This window comes from Carettochelys insculpta, chromosome 3 (assembly GCF_033958435.1).
Source record: "Carettochelys insculpta isolate YL-2023 chromosome 3, ASM3395843v1, whole genome shotgun sequence".
Taxonomy (NCBI): Eukaryota; Metazoa; Chordata; order Testudines; family Carettochelyidae; genus Carettochelys; species Carettochelys insculpta.
Genome location: NC_134139.1, coordinates 114,720,791 through 114,743,859, shown reverse-complemented (window position 1 = coordinate 114,743,859; position 23,069 = coordinate 114,720,791). Strand labels below are relative to the sequence as shown.

General features: G+C 44.5%; 1 protein-coding gene across 3 annotated transcripts in view; it reads left to right on the top strand.

Moving 5' to 3' along the window:
• The window catches only part of SMPDL3A (sphingomyelin phosphodiesterase acid like 3A), a 60,398-nt gene that overhangs the window by 15,516 nt on the left and 21,813 nt on the right, over positions 1 to 23,069 (top strand). For all 3 annotated transcript variants that reach the window (XR_012645055.1, XR_012645056.1, XM_074990647.1), the window contains exons 4-8: positions 1,904 to 2,000; positions 4,752 to 4,930; positions 6,203 to 6,383; positions 8,463 to 8,587; positions 9,493 to 9,785. Coding sequence is in view for 1 of the 3 variants with exons in the window: in XM_074990647.1 (XP_074846748.1) it covers positions 1,904 to 2,000; positions 4,752 to 4,930; positions 6,203 to 6,383; positions 8,463 to 8,587; positions 9,493 to 9,785 (875 nt within the window). In the remaining 2 variants the exon portion in view is untranslated. The remainder of the gene's footprint in view (positions 1 to 1,903; positions 2,001 to 4,751; positions 4,931 to 6,202; positions 6,384 to 8,462; positions 8,588 to 9,492; positions 9,786 to 23,069) is intronic.

The following is a 23,069-nucleotide window of genomic DNA, read 5'->3' as shown; positions in this document are numbered from 1 at the left end:
TAATTAAATGTCATAGAAATAGACTTCACATTCGGTTCTGATTGAATTTCAGATATTTGCTGCTGATTACAGCTGTGTCTACACGTGCACGCTACTTCGAAGTAGTGGCACTAACTTCGAAATAGCGCCCGTCGCGGCTACACGTGTCGGGCGCTATTTCGAAGTTAACTTCGACGTTAGGCGGCGAGACGTCGAAGTCGCTAACCTCATGAGGGGATCGGAATAGCGCCCTACTTCGACGTTCAACGTCGAAATAGGGACCGTGTAGACGATCCGCATCCCGCAACGTCGAAATTGCCGGGTCCTCCATGGCAGCCATCAGCTGGGGGGTTGAGAGATGCTCTCTCTCCAGCCCCTGCGAGGCTGTATGGTCACCGTGGGCAGCAGCCCTTAGCCCAGGGCTTCTGGCTGCTGCTGCGGCAGCTGGGGATCCATGCTGCAGGCACAGGGTCTGCAACCAGTTGTTAGCTCTGTGTATCTTGTGTTGTTTAGTGCAACTGTGTCTGGGAGGGGCCCTTTAAGGGAGCGGCTTGCTGTTGAGTCTGCCCTGTGACCCTGTCTGCAGCTGTGCCTGGCACCCTTATTTCGATGTGTGCTACTGTGGTGTGTAGACGTACCCTCGCAGCGCCTATTTCGATGTGGTGCCGCGCAACGTCGAAGTTGAACATCGACGTTGCCAGCCCTGGAGGACGTGTAGACGTTATTCATCGAAATAGCCTATTTCGATGTTGCTACATCGAAATAAGCTATTTCGATGTTGGCTTCACGTGTAGACGTAGCCTACATGAACATGGACCTCTGACAGCCCTGATGAGTGCCTTAATCAATGGGATGAGGGGTAAGGAGAAGGGTGCCACTCCTTCAACTCTTCCCACAAAATATTTTGTTTTGACTATAATGTAAAAGAGTTTTATTAACATCTTTAACTTGGACTCCTGCACTTTCATCTGGCCCAAGCAATGCTTGAATGCCTTAGCAAAACCTGATTAGTATAACTCTCTCACCAAACTTAGATGGAAAGGGTTTTTTTTTTCCTTCTTAAAAAAAAAAATGTTCACATTTTTAGCATGGAAGCAAAAGTGGGGGAGTGGGAAGGGGATAGTACTGAGGTCGTTTTCAGATTTAAATAAAATATATAAAAAATAAACTTTGTAGGCACTTAGGAATAGACCCTCTTGTCTCAAGGTCTGTGGACAAAGCATCTTTGGCTACTGTCACAATAGCAAGTTTTGCTGGGAAAACCCTGATTTTGTCAACAAAACTTGTGGAGCTTGCACACGCAAAATGGGATTTGTGGACGGTATCTTGACAAAACACAGAACTTTTGCCTGCAGCGTTCTGCCTCAGAGCTTTGAGGTAGAATGCTGCTTTTGACAGATTCTGTTGATGAAAAAGTTGTGTGGATGCAGTGGGGTGGGAGGGCTTCTCTCCATAAGCAGGACTTCCACAACCATGGGGAGCCCTGTCTGCTGTGCTTCCAGGTGTCTGTTTGTCGACGGAGCAGAGGACTTTTCAGATTGGCTTTTGTGTGTGGCCGCACTCTGTCGACAGAAGTTTTGTCAGGAAATCTCTTCCGACAGTGATTTGTGTTGACAGAGAATGGTAGTATAGCCGTAGCCTTTCAGGTTTTGCATGTAAGTAGGGCCACAAAAATCTTTTTGCTGCATGCACCACATATCTTTCTGTAACTGTGAAAGGAATTGTCAGCATTGCACTGCTCATCAGTGATACCTTGTTGTTAGAAGGATCCCTGGAGTGCCCCCCTCCTTATCACTCTACAGAAGTAACTGGGTCAGAGTTTATCACCTGTGTTTTCCAGGCAGTCAGAGCAGATGGTCCCTTCTGGCTTTAGAAATCCATGAATTTATGTGTTCAGACTTACGGAAGTTCTGTTTTCTCATAGGATCAGCTGCCTGTATCTGCCAATGAAGTTTACACTGCAGTAGCAAATTTCTGGGGACCTTGGCTAACTGATGAGGCAGTCACTACCTTCAAGAAAGGTAAAATACAGGAACTGCATTTTGTAAAGCTATGCTGAGAGGACTGACAGTTCTATAGATATATCTTCTGTACTGTACTATCAGTGCAAGAGAATATGTGGCCCAATTTCTCCAGAGGTAAAAGCAGGATTGATTTTGCTGTGAATCTTATAAGGTGAGTTTATTTTTGCTCCAGTGTAATAATTATTTCTTGCTTTGGATAGTACCTACAGTGTTGTAAGCTTTGCACAAACATAAAAGAAATTCGCCCTGTGTGGAAGAGTCACAAGGTAAATGAACACGTAACTATGAAGGAAAGGTATGTGAAGCCAGAGTGTAAAGAAAAAAAGAAAAATTGTTAACTACTTTTGAGCTGGTTTGCAGTGCAAAGAGCAAGTTTCAAAGGTCTAGTAACACTTGGAGGAGCTAGCAAATAATCACTGGGATTATACAGTTAATTAAAGTATTCTGTATCTAATTTAGCTCATCAGTTATAGTCTGATGGAATATTTTTTTAAAACCAGGAGGTTGACAAAATCAACTCAATTTCCAATCTCCACAAACCTCCATTATAGGTTTAGAAGTTTAATTTGAAGTGGATAATTTGAGGGTTGGAGGATCAACCAGTCCAACATCATCATTACACTGGGAGGGGATGACCTGGAAGATGTGGAACAGTTCACCTACTTGGGGAATATTCTGGGAAGAGATGGAGGAACCGATAAGGGTATCAGTGCCAGGATAGGGCAGGCTACAGTTGCATTCAAGATTCTCCACCTCATATGGAGTTCACAAATAATATCTGCAAACACAAAACTGCAGATCTTCAACACAAATGTGAAGAGTGTCTCTTGTATGGTTGCGAGACCTGGCATACTAAAAAGTCTTCAGATCACAAGCTACAGACATTCATAAACAGATGCCTGAGGTACATCCTTCACATCAAATGGCAAGACTTCATCACAAATAAGGAGCTTTGGAACAGAGCAGGATCAGAACAAATTGATGTTCAAATCAAGAGAAGAAAGTGGGGTGGCTAGGCCACACTCTCAGAAAACCAGCATAGTCTGTCAAGCTCTCACATGGAACCCACGAGGAAAACACAAAAGAGAAAGACCTTGGACAACGTGGAGAAGGTCTACTGAGATTGAAGAACAACAACTGGGGTACTCCTGGAGCCAGGTAGAAGTTTTGTCCCAAGACAGAGTCAAGTGGAGGAGACTTATAGATGACCTGTGCTCCACTCAAAGTACAAGGGTTAAGTAGTAGTAGTTGTTCTGAATAGGAGAGGCTGGGTAAAAAGAATTTAAGAGCAAGCAGAGAAGAGAGAAACTCTAATAAAATATAATCCAAGAGGGGCAGAGCCTCATTTGGTGTTACTTGAAGGTAGTGGAGCTATATGAGCTGGAGATCTGCTCCATGTGTACAGTAGAACTTCAGAGTTACTAACATCTTGGAAAGGGAGGTTGTTTGCAGCTCTGGAATGTTAGTAAGTGTGAACAAAACTTTTGATTTTTCTTTCAAAAGTTTACAAGTGAAGATTGACTTAATACAGCTTTGAAATTTTACTGTGCAGAAGAAAAAATGCTATTTCCTTTTTTAAGTTTACAATTAAAAGAGTACTGTACAGGTTGCACCTCTCAAATCTGGTACCCTCTCGTCCGGCAACATCTGTGGTCTGGCAGAACCACAGAAGTTGCCAAGCGAGAGAGTAGTGGGCCTGTGCAGGAGCCGCAGCAGGGCTGGGAGGAGCCCCTGCCTGTCCTGCAGCAGTGCAGGGCCCTGAGCTGGAGTCCCTGTTGGCCAGGAGGCTGCCAAGGGGCTGAGAGTTGGAGCCCCAGCACCTCACCTTGTGGCAGCATGGGAGCTGGAGCCTTCCCTGCTCTGTGGCAGCATCAGGCCAAAGACGGAGTGCCCTGGCAGCCCCAGAGCAACGGTGGTGGGGGTAGGGTCTGGCTGGAGCTGAAAGGAAGCCCCACAGAGCCTGGGCAGGGGCCAGTGTCCTGGGGGAGGCAGGCTGCTGGCTGGGGCCGTAGCAGCCCTGGTGCTCAGGGTTATCTGCATGCAGATGCCCTGGACCTTTCCTTGTTTGGCATATTCTCCCATCGGGTCCTGAACATGGAAGATAAGGGAGGTGCAGTCTGCGCTGTGTTTGCTTTTTGTTTTGTTTTCTCTGCCACTGCCCAGTTGCATACTGCCAGCTCAGAATGAGGTGTGGCTGACCAGTCAGTTTGTAACTCTGATGTTCATAACTCTGAGGTTCTACTTCATGCTACAGAGGATTGAGAGTTAATTTTTTTACACTACTATGTAATACAGGTTTTCTTTCATGAATATGAGTTGATGGAAAAACATTGTATTTTTCTGTAATTGGATCTCTATTTTTGAAATTGGATGGCCTGTAGCTACAGGAAAATCCATGAACTCACACAATGCTAATTTTAAGGCCCTCTCCTGCTTTATTGTTGCATTTAGCGCCACTTGTGCAATTATTAAATTCATATGCATGTGCAAATTAACAAATAAACAAAGGACAAAAAGCAGAAGTGGTCCTAAACATATTCTGCCCATTTTTCTCACCTGTGAATGATACTGAATACAGTGAAATCAACTAGATTACTTGAGAAATAAAGTGCTGTTAAATATGAGCAAGTGTGTCACAATCTGGTTAATAGAATTCTTACTGTTCTAATTGTCTATGTGCTGCTTTCACTCTGAACATGTGTTTGGAAAACATTCTTCTTCTAAATCATGTTGATTTTGTTTTCACAGGTGGTTTTTATACACAACTGTTTCAATCCTGTGTTAGTCCTCAACCACTCAGGATAATCAGTCTGAACACAAATCTATATTACAGTCCGAACCATGTGACTCTGAATATAACTGACCCAGCTAACCAGTTAGCCTGGTTAGAGAACACATTAGCAATCTCTCTTCAAAAGAAGGAGAAGGTAAGGGTAACACACATAAGACAACTAATTCGATGTCAGCAGTAATATCCGTCATAACTGTGTGTGCAAATTGAAAGAAAGCTAGCCAAAGGAGAAGAGAAAGAAGTGAATAAAATTTCAGGGCAACTGTTTCCAGAATTTCCAACTGATTTGTCAGGACATAGGCTTTAAGAAATGTATATTTTGCTACTGCTGCATGCAGTATTGAGCAATAGGAAGAAAAGACACCTGAATCTCCTCTGAGTTAAATGGGAAATTGGTTAAAAAATTGCATCTGTAGCATGATAGCTGAGAACATGGGTACGTTAGTACATGTGTTTGAAGTACAAATATTGCATTGTTTCCCTTTTGCAGATAGTACACATGAAAAGCACAGATACTATCTTTGTGCCATACACAAAATGTGGGTCAGGCTGCTAAGTATTGAAGTGTAAGGAAATGAAAATGAAAATTGTACACACAGTTTTGTCTCCTAGTAACAGAGAGATAGCCATGCTAATCTATATACTATCAAAACAAAAAAGCAGTCCAGTAGCACTTTAAAGACTAACAAAATAATAAATTAGGTGATGAGCTTTCATGGGACAGACCCACTTCTCTAGACCATAGCCTTACCAGAACAGACTCAATATTTAAGGCACAGAGAACCAAAAATAGTAATCAATTACTGTGTAGGTACATCATGCTGCAGTATTTAATTGCACTGTTGTTTCTCAGATCCTAAATCAAATATCAAACTTTTTAGGAGCCTAAAAGAGTTCAAGAACAAAAACACAGCACAGAAATTTTTAAGTAAATAAATAATTGGGATCAATGTAATTTTTCACTCTTGTTCTCTCCTAAATGACTGAAATCTTTTTACACAGCCTTTCAAAAGAATATTCACACTTCTCCACGGAAGAATACTTAAAAAAAAGTCATAATGGCAAATACATTTTAAAAATTAGGATTGTTTCAAAAGAAAGGCTTAGAAAGCAAATGTATGCAGGTTTAGCTCTAGAGGTTGCTACTATCCTAGTGCTGTGATAAATGTATTTGCTTATAGTGCTCATTTTCTGGTGTAAAGTTATTAAATATTGGCTCATATTTAATTTATATTCTCCTACTAACTACTCTTGTTTGCTCTAACAAAATTAACTTACGATCTTCAGAATGGCAGAGTCTGTCAAAGACAGCATTTTTAGGAGACTCAGTGTTAATCAGTTCTAGGCTAAAGCTGAAATATTGGGTTTTTTATATGAGGATGATGGTTGTATCTATCTGAACTTTTAGGTATATGTGATAGGACATGTGCCGATAGGATATCTACCTTATGCAAGGAACACTACTGCCATAAGAGGATATTACAATGAGAGATTAATAAAGATTTTTCGCAAATACAGTAATATTATTGTCGGACAGTTTTTTGGACACACACACAGAGATAGCATCATGATCCTTCTGGATGAGAAAGGTAATCATGTTTGTAGAATACAAATATCTTTGCTGCATCCCTTCCAGATTGTTAAGTTAACAAGTTAAAATTATTTTGGTGTATGTTGGGGCAGTTAGAGTGAATCATTTTTAAAAGGAAATGGAGAAGAAATTACTATTTAATTACTTTTTATTAAGGTGCTACAACACTGTATAAACGCTGTTCTCCCAAAATTCCTGTAGTGAGAACTGTGCAGAAATCTACACATTTTATTGTAAATACACATTGCATTGTCCATATTTTCCTTTTCTACTGGTATTTGAAGAGGCTTGCTAAGCGTCATGCTTCTAATTAATGCCAATAACTTCTAGACAAGCATCTGTAGTCTTTCCTCTCCTTTCTTTTAGTGACATGGCCAAATTACACTGGCCATTTCCTGTTGTGTGTTATGTATGTCAAAGGGAATGTTCTCAGGCCAAGGAAACGTGTTCTGCTATTTTTGCTTCCTGCATCATTACTGAGCCTCTCTGCTGGGTTCCCTGCCACTTCAAAGTTAATTAAGATAATGGGGAGGAGGGGAAAAAGAAATCTCTGCTTGTGCCATCTTATTGATCAGGCCATTTCCTTTTGGAATTAGCTCCCAGCTTTGAAAGTTCTGCATTTTGCTCTGAAATCACTTATTTTTAAGAGTGAAAGTGGCTGCAAGGGATATTATTTCTAATAGAAATCACGACTTAAATGTTTGTCTGTACCATAAAATGATGACTTCAGTATCTGGGTTCATAACTGACTCCACATTTATAATAGATTTTATGTGAAGTTGTAAAAACAGTTTAAAAACCGTTAGTTAAATCGGGGCTGTGTTCTAGGTGCTGTCCTCTGAGCATAGACCAACTCACATTCATACCTCAATAAAAAGGAATTGCGCCAATTGAGAGAACCATCTTAAGGGATTTTGATCTAGTCTACTAAGGCCCTGCTTTGTCCAGATGACGTTCCCAGCCACGGTTGTACATTTAATTAACTGACTACACATCCAGACTTCAGTGAGAAATACAGACCACTTTTGTCTGCTTTGTCACTGCAGTTTGCATTGTACAAGTCACTCTGAATCCAGAATTGTTTTATTGTCTTTTTCCTTCGACAAAAATAAGCACATGCGTGTCTCATATTGCTAACGATGACTTTGCTCTCTTGAGACGGTGTTCTCTTTGCAATGCGAAAAGCTCTAAAGGAGGGGTGTGCAAATTGGATGGCATGCCAACTGGGGGGGCACACAATTTCAAAAGCGGGGCACACAGCACAATCTGCTCTCCACCCTCCCCTCAGCGGACTGCCATTGCCTCCTTGCAGCCTCTTTTGGCTCAACTGCTTGCCTCCCTGCCCCACCCAGTTTCTGCCATTGTTTTTGGTACTCACCTCACGTTTTGCAGAGGCATCTGAGTGAAGGTAAGAGATGTGTGCTTTTACCAGCACAGCCCCTTGTTTCAGCTTCCCCAGAGAGTCCAGGCTATTTTTTTTTAAGTATAATTACATTGACCTTTAGTTCTTTTGTTTAACTTTAAAAAAGCTGCCCAGGTGGGCTGGGAAATGGAGCTGGGGGTGGGGAGGCTTTTTAAACATCAGGGTTGTGTTGTTCCTCATAAGTTGGTTTGGGCTCTTGAAACAGCAGCATAACCTATCTTGGATGGCTGGAGTTGGGAGGGCTCTTGAAACAAAATGAATTTTTTTGTTTTAATCGCTGCCTGGGAGAGATGGGGAAAGTGGCTCTTCAAACATGCTTTGTCTCCACCTGTACAGTGAGCATCCTCTCTCCCATTGTGTGCATTGTTCTGGCACCATTGTGGTTTATATTGTTGCCTGACATAGACTGGCACATACTGAAAGATTTTTTTTTTCCCTATGAACATAGCAGAAGTTTCTGTTGGATTTTATCAGACATGTTCGGGGGCCCTACCTGGCTAATTGCAGGGACAACAAGGGAGGCTCGATGTCAAATGTTTGCTCACCCCTGCCCTAAAGAACACTTGATTTTGTCTTGTTTATTTTTGATGTAAAGAAAGAATATTTAAAAAGCATTTAGCCAAAGGGAAATTATTATTTCACATTTTTTTTCAGAAAAACCAGTAAATTCCTTGTTTGTGGCACCTGCTGTGACTCCAGTGAAAAGTGTATTTCAGAGAGAGTCCAATAATCCTGGAGTCAGACTATATCAATATGATCCTGTTCATTATAACTTGTTGGTATGTAATAATTAAAAGCACTCTGTTACCGGTCAGTATTAAAATAGTTACAGCTCAGGCCTTTTTCATACTGGTGTCCTGCTGCCAGCTTGTTAGTGGATTCTGCCTCTTCAGTGGTAAGTGGAGAGGGGTGCAAGGAGGAATGGAAAATCTTCTTATAGGAACTGTTTAGCTTTTCATGGGTCTGAAGGACCATCCTCCGCTTTTTGCTGCCTAAACACTAGAAAGTAAAGTAAAAGTCAGAAAAAACCCTTCTATTCAGCAATATGAAAGGCAGGTGAAATCCTGGCGAGTGTGGTCAGGTCTCTTTTTAGAAATATATGGGCTTTGGTGATAGAGAGGAAAACTTTGGTGCCCTTCACCTGAGTAGAAAATTCCCAGAAGGTTCAGAGGTGAAAACCTGGCCTCACTGGAGTCAATGGCAGAACTTAGTGTGCTTATCTGTTGTCCATTTCTCACATGCCCCTCATCCTGCTGGACATCATTTCCCCATGGCGTCCACAGGCCGCCTATCCATATGCCTACCAAATGGTGCCGAAGTTAAAATGAATTCAACGCTTAGTACGCTTTTCCCCCTCTATGGAGTGCAGATCTGGTTTTGATTTGGCCAGCCCCCTAGAGGTGCGTGCAATAGACTTTGGTTCACCCTCTTCTTAGAAGGGAAGCCTCTGCAATGGTGTAGCTACCCCTTTTGTCTCTCTCTTCTCTTTTCCTCCCCCCGCACCACTGCAATGCAAGTGCTAGCCTACAATGGGCGCCCAGCTCTTGTGGTGGGGCACGACCTCTTACTCAGTTGTGAATAATCGGCAGTGACAGCTTCCTAATCAATACATCCCTCTAGAAACTTAATGAAGCAAGCAAGAATGCAATACAACTGCTCTCTCCTTTTCTTTTCTCATCTGTAGGATCTTTGGCAGTTTTACTTAAACCTCACAGAAGCAAACATAAAAAATGAATCAAACTGGAAACTAGAATACACCCTGACCAAAGCCTATGGTATCGAAGACTTGAAACCAGAAAATTTATACCAAATGGCAAAGCAATTCAGCATTCCACACAGCAAACTGTTCCAACAATATTACAATCATTTCATTGTGAGTTATGACAAAAGCATTGTCTGTGAAGGGGACTGCAAGACCAGCCAGATATGTGCAATACAATATTTAGATCACTCATCCTATGCAGATTGTATAAAACGGTGGGTAGTGCAGAGCTAAAGTACAATGTGATCAGTACTTATGTTCCCCTAATCTCCTGAAGTATAAGTCTTTGGCAATCCTCTGTGAATTGCAGGGGGGACCTTAGATCCTCTAAATCTTTTATTCTGGGTATACATATTGGCCAGAATTTTCCATTTGCTTCATATGTTAAACACCTTAATAACAATGACTTGATTTTTCAGTGTTCCTGACCACTGGTAATAGCTAGTGCAGAGATTGTGCAGTGCAGTTGCTCAATACCTATGAAATCAAGCCCTTGTTACTTGGTTGTGTAAATATGGGTTTAGATTCCTAAATTAGACACCTTGGTTTGAATTTTTGGGCCATGTAAACACTCTTTAGATCATAAATTGTAACATTGCAAACAGCAGTGTTTGTATAAGAGTGCAATGACTTTATTTACACAATCAGTACACAAACCTTTGTAATCTGTAAATATTTACTGAAAGTTGAAGGACATGGGACTATCCAGCACTCAGGGTGTATCTACACTTGGAGCAGTGAGTGTGGTTTTTATGAGTTAGTGTGCTAAAAATAGCGTCACAGTGGGATGGGGTAGCCACCTTGAGCCCATGCCTATGATGGGTACCTCTTGGAGTCAGCCAACTTGTCTTCTCACCTATGCTACCATGCCACGTGCTATTTCTAGCATGCTAGCTCAGTCATCACTGATGTGAGTATCTTCCCTTGAGCTGGGAACCATACTCCCAGCTCCAAGTGTAGACGAACCTAACACTCCTATCCTCAAAGGTGCTTTGGTAGCTAACACCTGTGGGAGGACCCTAAATGCTTTTGAGGAGCTGGCCATTGTTTTCTCCCTATAAAGCTGTGTATATTAGTGATAATTTCAGATTTATACATGTGAATATTAATAGATTGTTTGACATTGAAGAGACACAAATCATGTTTAAATCAATGAAAGTCACTAATGAATTATGAACACACATCCACATATGTAAATATAGTTCTTCTTTGGGTGGTCCCCGTGGGTGCTCCACAGTAGGTGTCGGGCTCGCCCCGGCACCGCAGCTCGGAAGTTCTTCAGCGGTCTCCGTCGGGTCGCGCATGCGCCGATGCGCATCGGCTGTTTGCACGCTTACGATCACGTGCGCGATCCGGTCCCCGCCAGTTCCTTCTCAACCACCAACGGCTGCAGACGGAATCCTCTCTGGCTCCAACGCCTGAGACAGATAAATCTTATTTTTTTCTTGTGTTAATAGTTTTAACAGTTCATAGTTAGCAGTTCTATAGTTATTATAGTTAGTTACTCTGTTAAAAGTTGTTAAAAGCTAAAGACTATCTTAAAAACTGCAGCGGACGCCTCCAGGTGGGCCTGCTGCTTTTGTTTGTCAGCCTTCAAAGGCCAACGGTTATTAACATCACCTAATAGACTGTTAAGTGTGCTATTAGCACCTAAGGACTCAGAGTTAAGTTTTAACAATGCCATCCCCCGTCTTTAAGAAGTGTGAATCTTGCCGGGAGGCCATGCCTGCTTCGGATGGCCATGGCAGATGCATACGGTGCCTCGGGGAGACACACGTTCCCCAGAAGTGCTTCCATTGTTCTAAGTTGACTAGTAGAGCTAGAAAAGATAGAGAAATGAGGCTGAAGATGCTGCTAGTTGACAAAACACTTCAGCCTGCCTCATCGGAGACAACGCACACGGAGGGCTTTTCAGGATCGCACAAGAGGAAGGCTGCCTCTTTGACTTCCTCTGTGCAGAAGAAAAGAAGAGCCTCACCTACTCGATCCCTGCCCCTTACTGCTGGGAGTGGGACGAGTGTAACAAAGGGCCCGCGCACGCTGGCTTCCTCCACTGGTAAAGCCGCGGCGCATGCTACGACTCAAGGCCCTGCAGCTACCGGGGAGACGGCACTGAGAGCCGTGCGGGCACTAGTCAGTCCGGCACCGGCTACTGCGGCACCGATCGAGACTTCCCCAGAGGCACCAGAGACAATGGCACCGAGGACGACGGCACCGGGATCGACGGCACCGAGGACGACGGCACCAGCGACAGTGGCACCGGCAACAATGGCACCGGGAGCAGTGGAAATCAGCATGACACCTGCTCCGGTACCAAGCTCACCCATAAGACCACCCGAGAGAGTAAAGGCTAAAACAAAGACCAGGCACCGCAGCCCCTCTCCTGAGGTAAGTGCGCTGCCTCTGTCACCACTATCACCACCGGAGATTCGACGGGCAGCAACACCTTCAGCCTGCCACAGATGTCCTCCTCCTTTTCTTCGGAGTCCATCCCAGGGGTCTGCACGCTTCTCTCCATCATCTAGCAGAGATCCCTACGAGTCTTCCCACAGAGGCTCTCCTCGTACGTCGGTATCATCTCGGAGGTCTCGACATTCCAGGCACCACTCTTACATCCTTGGGTCATGGTCCAGGTCTCCATCGCCAGGCCCCTGTCCCTGTTGCTACGACCACCATCATTATGCGGGGCGTCAGCATAGGAGGTCGACGTCTCACTATGGATCCACGTCGACCCCCCTTCAACGCCACAGTGTTCTGCTTCCACCCGGGGGAACACCACGAGTTCCCCAGTCAGAGGCTGGGTCTAAAGACATTGAACCCCACCTCGAAATTCCACAAAGGCAATCACACCAATACAGCCAGGATCCAGAGGAATTGGAGGAGAGATACCATAGTGATGCCTCCTCATCCTCGCCAGACGAGGCCGTGGTCCCTGGAGACATTTCTCCCCCAGATGACCTGAAACAGTTCCAGGAGCTGTTCAAACGAGTAGCTCAATCCCAAGATATTCAAGTGGCGGAGGTGCAGGAGAAACACCACAGACTCCTTAAAAATCTCAGGCCTCCATCTTCTTCTAAAATAGCTATTCCTCTGAACGATGCAATCATGGAGGCAGCCACTAATATATGGCAGACTCCAACATCCGCTCCTCCTACCAACAAAAGAGCGGACAAAAAGTACTTCGTCCCTGCGAAAGGTATGGAATTTCTATTTAGTCATCCACAGCCAAACTCGCTAGTGGTTGAATCGTCCCAACACAGGTCCGAATCGTCCCAGTACAAATCTGGGGGATTGGACAAGGACATAAAGAAGCTGGATCTTCTGGGTAGAAAAGCCTACTCCTCCTCTACTCTGTTGCTCTGCATGGCCAACTATGCCGCTCATTTGTCGAACCACAATTTCGACAACTATTCCAAGCTTACTGCCCTCATGGATTTCCTTCCGGAGGATAAAAGGCCAATTCCTAAGGCAATTATGCAAGACGGCTACGCGGCTTCTCGAGCGGGCGTGCAGATTGTATTGGATGTGGTGGACACAGCAGCCCGCGCCGTGGCCACTGCAGTGGTAATGCGGAGAGAGTCGTGGCTTCACACATCCGACATTCCAAAGGAGTTACAGGTCAAAATTGCAGACCTCCCCTTCGACAAAATAAAATTGTTTGCTGAATCGACCGACTCAGTCCTACACTCGAGCAAAGATTCCAGAGCGACACTTCGGACTTTGGGGATATATACCCCACCATTCAGAAGGAAGAAATTTTATCCTCAGCAACGCCGTTATGGTTACCAACAGCAACGTACCCAATTTCAACGGGGGTATGATCAGGGATGTCATCAACAAACACATTATAAGGGCCCTAGGCGCCGGCCTCAGCAGGGCAACGCCTCCGCAGGGCAAAGTGCAAGACAGCAAGTTTGACGGGTATGTCGAGGGCCGTGAAGCCAAGACCGTATCTCAGTGCCAATCTCAGTACATGTTCCATCACCGACTCAAGCCATTTTACCCACAATGGAAAAGCATCACGTCAGACAAGTGGGTATTGGAGATTGTAAACACGGGATACACGATCCCCTTCCAGTCTTTACCTCCACCAAATCCTCCCACCGCACCCCTTCTCAGAGACCCCTCTCACCTACCGGAATTAAGGCGGGAGGTGGACCACCTCCTATTCATAGGGGCGGTGGAGAGAGTACCGGAGCAATTTCAAGGCAAAGGTTTCTAGTCCAGGTACTTCCTGACGGAAAAGAAGACAGGAGGGTGGAGACCCATTTTGGATCTACGCGCACTGAACCAGTATCTACGCAAACAGCACTTCAAGATGACTACGATGGCTTCGATAATCATGGCACTAGACGACGGCGATTGGTTTGCAGCCCTTGACTTACAGGATGCGTATTTTCATATCGCAATTCATCCAGCCCACAGGCGCTTCCTCTGGTTCATTGTGGGCACAGATCATTTTCAGTACAGAGTCCTTCCATTCGGCCTCTCTTCAGCACCCAGAGTCTTCACCAAGACCTTAGTGGTGGTGTCAGCATACCTACACAGACAGGGCGTTTTCATTTTTCCGTACCTGGACGATTGCCTGCTAAAGGGAACTTCCCGGGCAGAGGTATTACGGATGATACACATCACCACAAACACATTCACCTCATTGGGCCTCATCATCAACTTCTCAAAGTCAAAGACCGACCCCACGCAAAATATAGAGTTTATAGGGGCTCGGATAGACTCAGTCACGTCAAGGGTGTATTTACCCGAGGCTCGTTTTCGTGCCATCGAGTCTCTCGTACAACTACTAACGTACAGCCCCACTGTTCCAGTTCTCACGTGCTTACAACTGTTGGGGCATATGGCAACCACCACGCTTGTGGTGCAAAACGCCAGGCTGCACATGTGAGGATTGCAGCATTGGTTGGCAACCATATACAAACCCTCAATCCACACCATCCACAAGAGGGTGTCACTTACAACAGAGGCACGAAGGTCACTAACATGGTGGAGAAACCCCAAGAATCTCCTAACAGGGGTGCCCTTCTGCCAAGCGCAAATTACTGTGTTCATTACAACAGATGCCTCCCATATGGGATGGGGGGCTCACATGGACAACAAAACCACTCAAGGATTATGGTCCCCATGGAGAAGACACTGCACATAAACATACTAGAGCTCAGGGCAGTGTTCAGTGCGTGCAGGCATTTTCACAATTATCTGCACGGAAAAATAGTCGGCGTGAATACCGACAACACCACCACCATGTTTTATATAAACCGACGGGGCCGGGGGGGGGGAGCCAGGTCTCGTACGCTTTGTGCGGAGGCGGTCCGACTCTGGAACTGGTGCATCGCCAACAATATAACCATAAAGGCTTCATACCTACCGGGGGTCCACAACATCAAGGCGGACCAACTCAGCAGACGCTTTGTGCCCACTCACGAGTGGCAGATCCGTCCAGACCTACTTCACCAAGTGTTCCGCAGATGGGGTTTTCCCCAAATCGACTTGTTCGCCAACTGAGAAAACAAGAAATGTCCCCAATACTGCTCCAGAGCGGGCATGGGACAGGGGTCTTTGGGGGATGCCTTCATGATCCCATGGAAGGGCCCTCTACTTTATGCGTTCACTCCCACGACACTTATACACAAGGTCTTAGAGAAGGCCAGAAGGGAGAAAGCACGCATGATACTCATAGTCCCAAGCTGGGACTGGCAACAGTGGTTCCCATTGCTCTTGTGCATGGCTCAACATCGGCCATTTCCCCTACCAACAGTACCGGACATTCTCACTCAGGCTCGGGGGTCAATACTGCACCCGCACCCGAAGAGACTTCGGCTACAAGCATGGTTAATCCATGGCTAAGCACCTTAGAGACTACATGCTCAGAGGGACTACAAGAAGTCCTTGAATGTAGTCGGAGAACTTCCACCAGAAAGACTTATCAGCACAAATGGTTGTGTTTTTCCGAATGGTGTTCCTCCAGGCAACTAATACCCCAGGACGCCACCATACCTACGATTCTGGATTATTTGCCACAACTCAAACAAAAGGGACTTTCGCTATCCTCTATAAAGGTGCATCTGGCGGCTATATCAGCGTTTCGGCATGAAGAGGATGGATCAACCACATTCGCCCATCCTGTTGTCTCGTGTTTCCTAAAGGGGTTGGTGAATCTGTACCCCGCTCAGAAACCAATACCGCTGTCATGGAGTTTAGACCTAGTTCTACACACCCTCTCGGGACCGCCCTTTGAACCATTGGCTACGGTCCCCCTTCGACTACTTACTATTAAAACAACTTTCCTTCTGGCAATCACGTCAGCTCGCAGAGTGAGTGAGCTCGCGGCCATAATGTCCACACCACCCTGCATGATCTTCTCAAAAGAAGCGGTGGTCTTACGATTACACCCAGCCTTCGTTCCAAAGGTCTCTTCAGGCTTTCATATCAACGAACCAATAGTGCCGCCCTCGTTCTATCCTAAGCCTCACAACTCAAATGAAGAGGCACGGTTGCACTTACTTGACGTAAGAAGGGCACTGGCCTTCTACATCGATAGAACTAAACCTTTCCGGAAAATGGACAGACTCCTGGTGTCCATTGCATCCAGGTCAAAAGGAGAAGCGCTATCTTCACAGAGGATTTCAAATCACATTGTGTCTTGCATAAGGCTGTGTTACGAGATTCGCAAGACTCCTCTGCCCGTTCCGCCAAGAGCCCACTCTACTAGGGCGATGGCGGTGTCAACGGCCTTCTTCAAAGGCATCGCGCTGAGAGATATTTGCAGAGCGGCGACGTGGGCTTCCTATGACACCTTCGCCAAGCACTACGCCATGCACAGGATGCTTGATGAGGATACACGCCTGTTGACAGCAGTCCTTTCAAGGGCAAGCTGCTCATAAATTGGGTACCCACCTCCTTTTTTGGGGGAGGGTTACTGCTGGGTAGTCACCTACTGTGGAGCACCCACGGGGACCACTCGAAGAAGAAAGAGAAGTTACTCACCTGTGTAGTAACGATGGTTCTTCGAGATGTGTCCCCGTGGGTGCTCCACTTCCCACCCGTTCCTCCCCACTTCGGAGCTCTGTTTGTGTGTTTTTCAGGGGCGTCCGGAGCGGTTGATCAGGAACTGGCGGGGACTGGATCGTGCACGTGACCGTAAGCGCACGAAGAGCCGACACGCATCGGCGCATGCACGACCCAACGGAGACTGCTGAAGAATTTCCGAGCTGCGGCGCCGGGGCGAGCCCGACACCTACTGTGGAGCACCCACGGGGACACATCTTGAAGAACCATTGTTACTACACAGGTGAGTAACTTCTCTGTGTACACCTATCTCAAGACTTCTGAATCTTTTTATAGGGCAGACAGTAGCTTATTTCAAAGTTTTCATGAACAACCTTTCCTCTGGTTTGTGATTTCGGAGACCACCTGTTTCCTGAGTAAGCTGCAGCTCCTGTTCACAAGTAATATTGCATAAGTATTTTAAATGCCTTTTAATGCAATTGATCCTATGGAAATGAGAAGTCATTTTCTGCTGTCCGTGGAACACAGGGCCACGGTTTGAGAACCCTGGCTATTCATGAATAATACATGCATTTGCTAAAGCTACAGCACTGATTGCAAAACTGTTCCCATTATTGCCTATTTTTTTTCGCAAGGTCTTAACGTACAGATAAATTTTTTCCCTTTGAGAATATCCTATTACTTTGTCTCAACCCAAAAGTGAAATTGGTTATGGAAAGTCTTGAGGCAAATCCTTTCAGCTGTTGGTTATGAAGAAGGAATTAAAAAAAAAGTTAGCTTTTTCAGTTAAATACCTTAGATGTTATTGTGTAAGGATCCTCCAATGGCAAATGTTAGCTTTTGCTAAGTTTGCATCCAGAAACAAATCTTCCAATTTTATTAACATTTGAGTATGCCGTCGAATGTACACTATCGAAATTCCATTCCATTTTAAATGGTTCATGTGCATGGTCAGTTCTAGCAATATGAAGTCTGAAAGAAAGGTAAGAAAAATTAGTCTTTCAGTTATTCTCTGTGAACAAGGCCGCCATACTTTGAAGAGCTTGTCTCTTTTCTTGCCTCCTCTGAATGTTCAGAATGTGCCTGATGAAGATTCTGTTCATCTGTCTCATGGACTGGCCTTTGCACACCAGAATGCAGCATTAACTGACTTTTGAAAAGCATTGCTGTGATTCCTGTAAGTGTTAAGCTGGTATTTGTCCACACTGTGTCTCTTTACAATTAAGATCTATATTTATACTTCAAAGTGATGCAGTGGTATTAGTACAAAAACAAATATGTGTTTTAAAATAAGAAAATATAGGAATGAAGATCCTCTTATGAAAGTAAACTCACCCACAGTACACATTGGTAGCATTTTCCCACAGCTGGTAGGAACAATCTGCCCAAAAAAAACTATTTAATAATTTTAAAAAAGTTTGTGTACAGACTTATTGTTGTATTAACATAATTTTATTCATTTTTCGAGGGCATGTAAATTTTATGCCAAATACTTTCTTATATAATATTTCTCTTAAATTATATCTCCTGAAAATTTCTATGTTTTATCAGCCTAGAAGTGGCTTTTCCTCTCTTAGAAGTGAATAAATAATTTCAAATGAATGATCTGGTCACATTCTAATGGAATTGAAATTACCTTATAAACCTTACCGTCAGACTAATCTGCTACAAGTAATCTCCAGTGTATTTATGAAATACATAAATAAGTTAAAAAGAGCTACTTGTGCAGTTGATGAGTGTGTTTGGGTACCTAGATATTTAGACGGTAAGCTATGTGAATTGTGGTTTGTATGCTTGTGACTGCTTTCTTAGTTGGTGGCTTCCTGGATTTCTAGAGATTTTGTTGATTAGAAATGTGTTTAAGTAAACTCTTCACTGATAAAATATCAAATTACTTTGGAGTACAGGAATTTCGAAGTTGGGTGTATATTTCAAAGCACTCGCAGCTAGACTGACAGTCAGTGCTTGGAAGTTAGCAGCTTTGAAATTCATGCAACCACCATTATGCTAATGAGGTGCTGCATATGCATGGGAGCTACTCATTTGCATTTTCAAACTGCTGTAATTTACATGCTGCTTCTGAAAGGGAGGGGTAGTGTATCCACAGCGTTATAGTGAATCTCCATTGCTGCAGTTTAAACGCAATACTTTTTGTTATACCATCAGTTGATGGGGAGAACAACTGATCACCATCTTTTTTTACAACAGCCCTCAACAGAATTGAAGAGGGTTACCAAGTCCCTCATCAATCTCTTCTCAAGATTAAATATGCCCTTTTTGTTAATATTTCCTCATAAGTCAGGTCTTCTAAACCTTTTAGTATTTTTGTGGTTCTCCTCGATTCTTCGTTCAGTTTTTCCACATCCTTTGTAAAATGTTTCATCTAGAATTGGGCACGTGACTCCTGCTGAAGCCTCTCTAGTGCCAAGCTGAGCAAGACAATAACCTCCCATGTATTACTCATGACACAGCTGTTAATACGCCTTATAATGGTATTAGGCTGTGTCTACACTTGGCCAAACTTTGAAATGGCTGTCCTCATGGTCAAATCGGAGAATACTAGTGAGGTGTTGAAATGAATGTTTAGCACCTCATTAGCTTGCTGCTGGCTGTGGCACTTCGAGAGTGCCATGTTTCATTCATGTGCAGCTCTTCTACACAGGGGTCCTTTTCAAAAGGACCCTGCAAATGTCACTATCCCCTTATTCCTCTCAGCTGATTCCAAAAGCCTTACTAATAGAAGGGCTGTTATGAGGCAGTGAATAAGGACACACCATCCTTGAGACTTACTCTGCCTGCTAAGTTTAGGTAGCTTCAGAACCCTCTTTTAAGAACAGCTCCATCCAGGCCTGATGCCAGTAGGGAGGGGGTTGGGGTAGAGTGCCGTTGCCCCAGAGCCTGTGATTCAAAAGCCCCAGTACTTCTGGCCACCCTCACTGCTACAGAAGGAGTGGGGTGGCCAGAGCCCTGGGTCTTTTCAGTCACTGCCAGAGTGCAACTCCCCATGCTTTGGGCATCTGTCATGGCTGGCTGGGAAATGGGGGGTGGGGGCTAGTTTACTGCACTCCATGTGGCACTGAGGGCTGGCTGCCCCAGCCCTGCCTCTTCTGCCTGAGGCCCCACCTCTTCTGGGAAAGTGAAGCCAGCCTCCCGCTCTCACATTGCCTGGGGCCATGCAAGTGTGTCAGCCCCCCAGCTCCCACTCATATACACAAAACAGCTGTTTGGGCATCAATTCATATGTCTGTTATGTATTACACAGTTACCCCAACCTCCAGGTGCTGTATTTGGCAAGGTTTGCTCCAGTCTTCCTTCTCCTTGACTCTGAGCTCTTATTTCCAGTGCAAGGGGGTCACTGCTTGAGAGTCACTCGAAGAATTACAAGTTACCTGCCTATATAGTAACTGGAGTTTTTTGAGATGTATTGTCTAGGTGCAGAGCATTTTTTGAGATGTATTGTCCAGATCTGACCAACATCTCTTCACTTCAGCATCTCTTGTATTTGGATTCTGTGGTAGAGAGGAAACTGATGGCAATTGGTTCTCTCTGATGCCCTTGCTGAGGAGCACAAGGATCCAGACACACCGTCCAGGCACTTCTGGCCCAAAGACTCCAAACTTGAGCACTTGAGGTACACGCATAGAGTTAGTGGAATGTACACAGGGACAGCACATCTCCATGAACTGCAGTTATTGTACAAAGCTTACAACTTTCAATTTTTTCAAACAGGCCAGAATAAACCTAATAGCACAGATCACCAGTTAACCGAGGTCATCTTGTGATCCCCCTCCCTACCAAATAACATGGTTACACAGCCTCCCCTCAATGACTGCATGATTTGCAGGTTTGAGGAGGGAGGGGGTTTGTGTAGTTGAATAATACCTAACATGTCATTTTCCAAGGGCTGCTATTATGGGTGAGAAATCACTGTCCACAGTTCTGGCCTAATTTCCAGCATGTCATGCACAGAAATATTTTAAAGAAGACACCATTCTGTACATGCAGACAGGATCAACGTGTCTGCCTGTTTCTTTTGTAACTCAGATTAGGTTTATGCAGCTGCAACTGAGTGGAATTGCTCCTGATTTATAAATGTGTAAAATAAATAAAATAAGTTGTGACTTTAAAATGACTAAATTGCAGTGTTTGAGGAATATTTAACTTTAAAGTATCATAATCTGTTAAAGTTTAAATCAGCGCTGCAAGAAACTTACTGGGCAGCCTTTCTGCTGTTCCTCCAGTTGGACATTTTGCTGGTAGAATGGCCAGGCAGTCCAGCTGCTCTCTGTTGACAGAGTTGATTGCTCTTGTGATCCACTTGGCAGTTTGGCTGTGATCTGTCAACGAAAGTTTTGTCAGAAGATATCTTAAAGAATCCTAGAGCTGGAAGGGATCTTAGGAGGTCACCTACTCCAGCCTCCTGCCTGAAGCAGGATCAACTCCCAGCTAAATCATCCCAGCCAGGGTGTCAAGCTGGGACTTAAAAACCTCTAAGGATGGAGATTTTACCACCTCTCTAGGTAACGCATTCCAGTGCTTCACCACCCTCCTGGTGAATTAGTTTTTTTTTTAATATCCAGCCTACGCCTCTCCCTCTGTAACTGCAGATCATTACTCCTTGTTCTTCCATCCTTCATGACTGAGAACAGCCTCTCCATCCTCTTTAGAGCCCTCCTTCAGGAAGTTGAATGCTACTATCAAGTCGCCCCCCCTCACTCTTCTCTTCTGCAAACTAAATAAGCCCAAGTCCCTCAGCCTGTCCTCGTAGGTCATGTGCTCCAGCCCCTTAATAATTTTTGTTGCCCTCCACTGGACCCACTCCAGCACATTTACATCCTTTCTGTACTGGTGGGAGTGTGGGGGTCCTAGAACTGCACACAATACTCCAGATGAGGCCTCACCAGTGCCAAATAGAGGTGAATAATATCTTCTCTAGATTTTCTGGAAATGCTTCTCCTAAGGCACCCCAATATGCCGCTAGCCTTCTTGACTACAAGGGCACACTGTTGACTCATACCCAGCCTCTCATCCACCATAATCCCCAGGTCCTTTTTTGCTGCACTGCTGCTTAACCAGTCAGCACCCAGTCTGTAACAATGCTTGGTATTCTTCCGTCCCAAGTGCAGGACTCTGCACTTGTCCCTGTTGAAAGTCGTCAGATTTCTTCTGGCCCAATCCTTCAATTTACATATCTGCCTGTCCCCCTAGCTTAGTGTCACCTACAGATTTGCTGAGGGTGCAATCCATCCTCTCATTTAGGTCACTAATAAAGATGTTGAACAATACTGGCCCTAGAACTGATCGTTGGGGCACTCACTTGAAACCGACTGCCAACCAGCCATTGAGCCATTGATCACTAACCATTGGGACTGACCATCTTGTCAACTTTCTATTCACCTTACAGTCCATGTGTCCAATCCATACTTCCTAAACTTGTGGGCAAGAATGTTGTGGGAGACTGTATCAAAAGCTTTGCTAGAGTCAAGGTATATCACATCCATTGACTTCCCCACTATCACACAGCCAGCTACCTCCTCATAGAAGCTAGTCAGTCAGGCAAGACTTGCATTTGGTGAATCCATGTTGACAACTCTTGAGCACTTTCCTCTCTTCAAAGTACTTCAAAATGGATTCCTTGAGGATCCCCTCCATGATTTTTCTGGGGACTGAGGTGAGGCTGACCATTCTATGGTTCCCTGGATTGTCCTTCTTTCCTTTTTTTTTTTTTTTTGAAGATGGGCACTACATTTGCCTTTTTCCAATTATCCGGGACCTTTCCTGATCTCGATTTTTCACAGATAATAGCCAGAAGCTCTGCAATGACATCTGTCAATTCCCTCAGTCCCCTTGGATGCATTAAATCCAGACCCTTGGATTTGTGTGTATCTAGCTTTTCTAAATAGCTCTTGAGCTTTTCTGTCCCCACCGAGAGCTGCCCGCCTCCTTCCCATACTGCACTGCTTAGTACTGTAGTCTGGGAGCTGACCTTGTCTGTGAAGACTGAGGCAAAAAAAAAAAAAAAAATTAGTACTTCGTCCTTTCCCACAGGTCACCTTTCTCATCCAGTAATGGCCCTATGCCCTCCCTGATAACTTCTTTATTGTTAACATGTCTGTAGAAACCCTTGTTGCCCTTCACATTCCTGGCTAGCCTCAGTTCCAGTTTTGCTTTCACTTTTCTGATTAACCACCGGCATTCTCCAGCGATATATTTATACTCTTCCTTAGTGATCTGTCCAGTTTTCCACTTCTTAAATGTATCCTTTTTGAGTTCAAGTTCACCCTTGTAAGCCAAGGTTAGTGAAAACTTCTTTCAACAAATCCCTGTAATCTAGACATAGCCATAAAGTGTGAGGAAATAGAATATGGAAAAAGTTTGTGAACATCCTGCAGTAAACATGTATCACATTACAAATCATAGTGCACTGTTCTTAAAATAGGGTTACTGAAAGTATAGTTTAACTTTATTTTTTTAAGAAC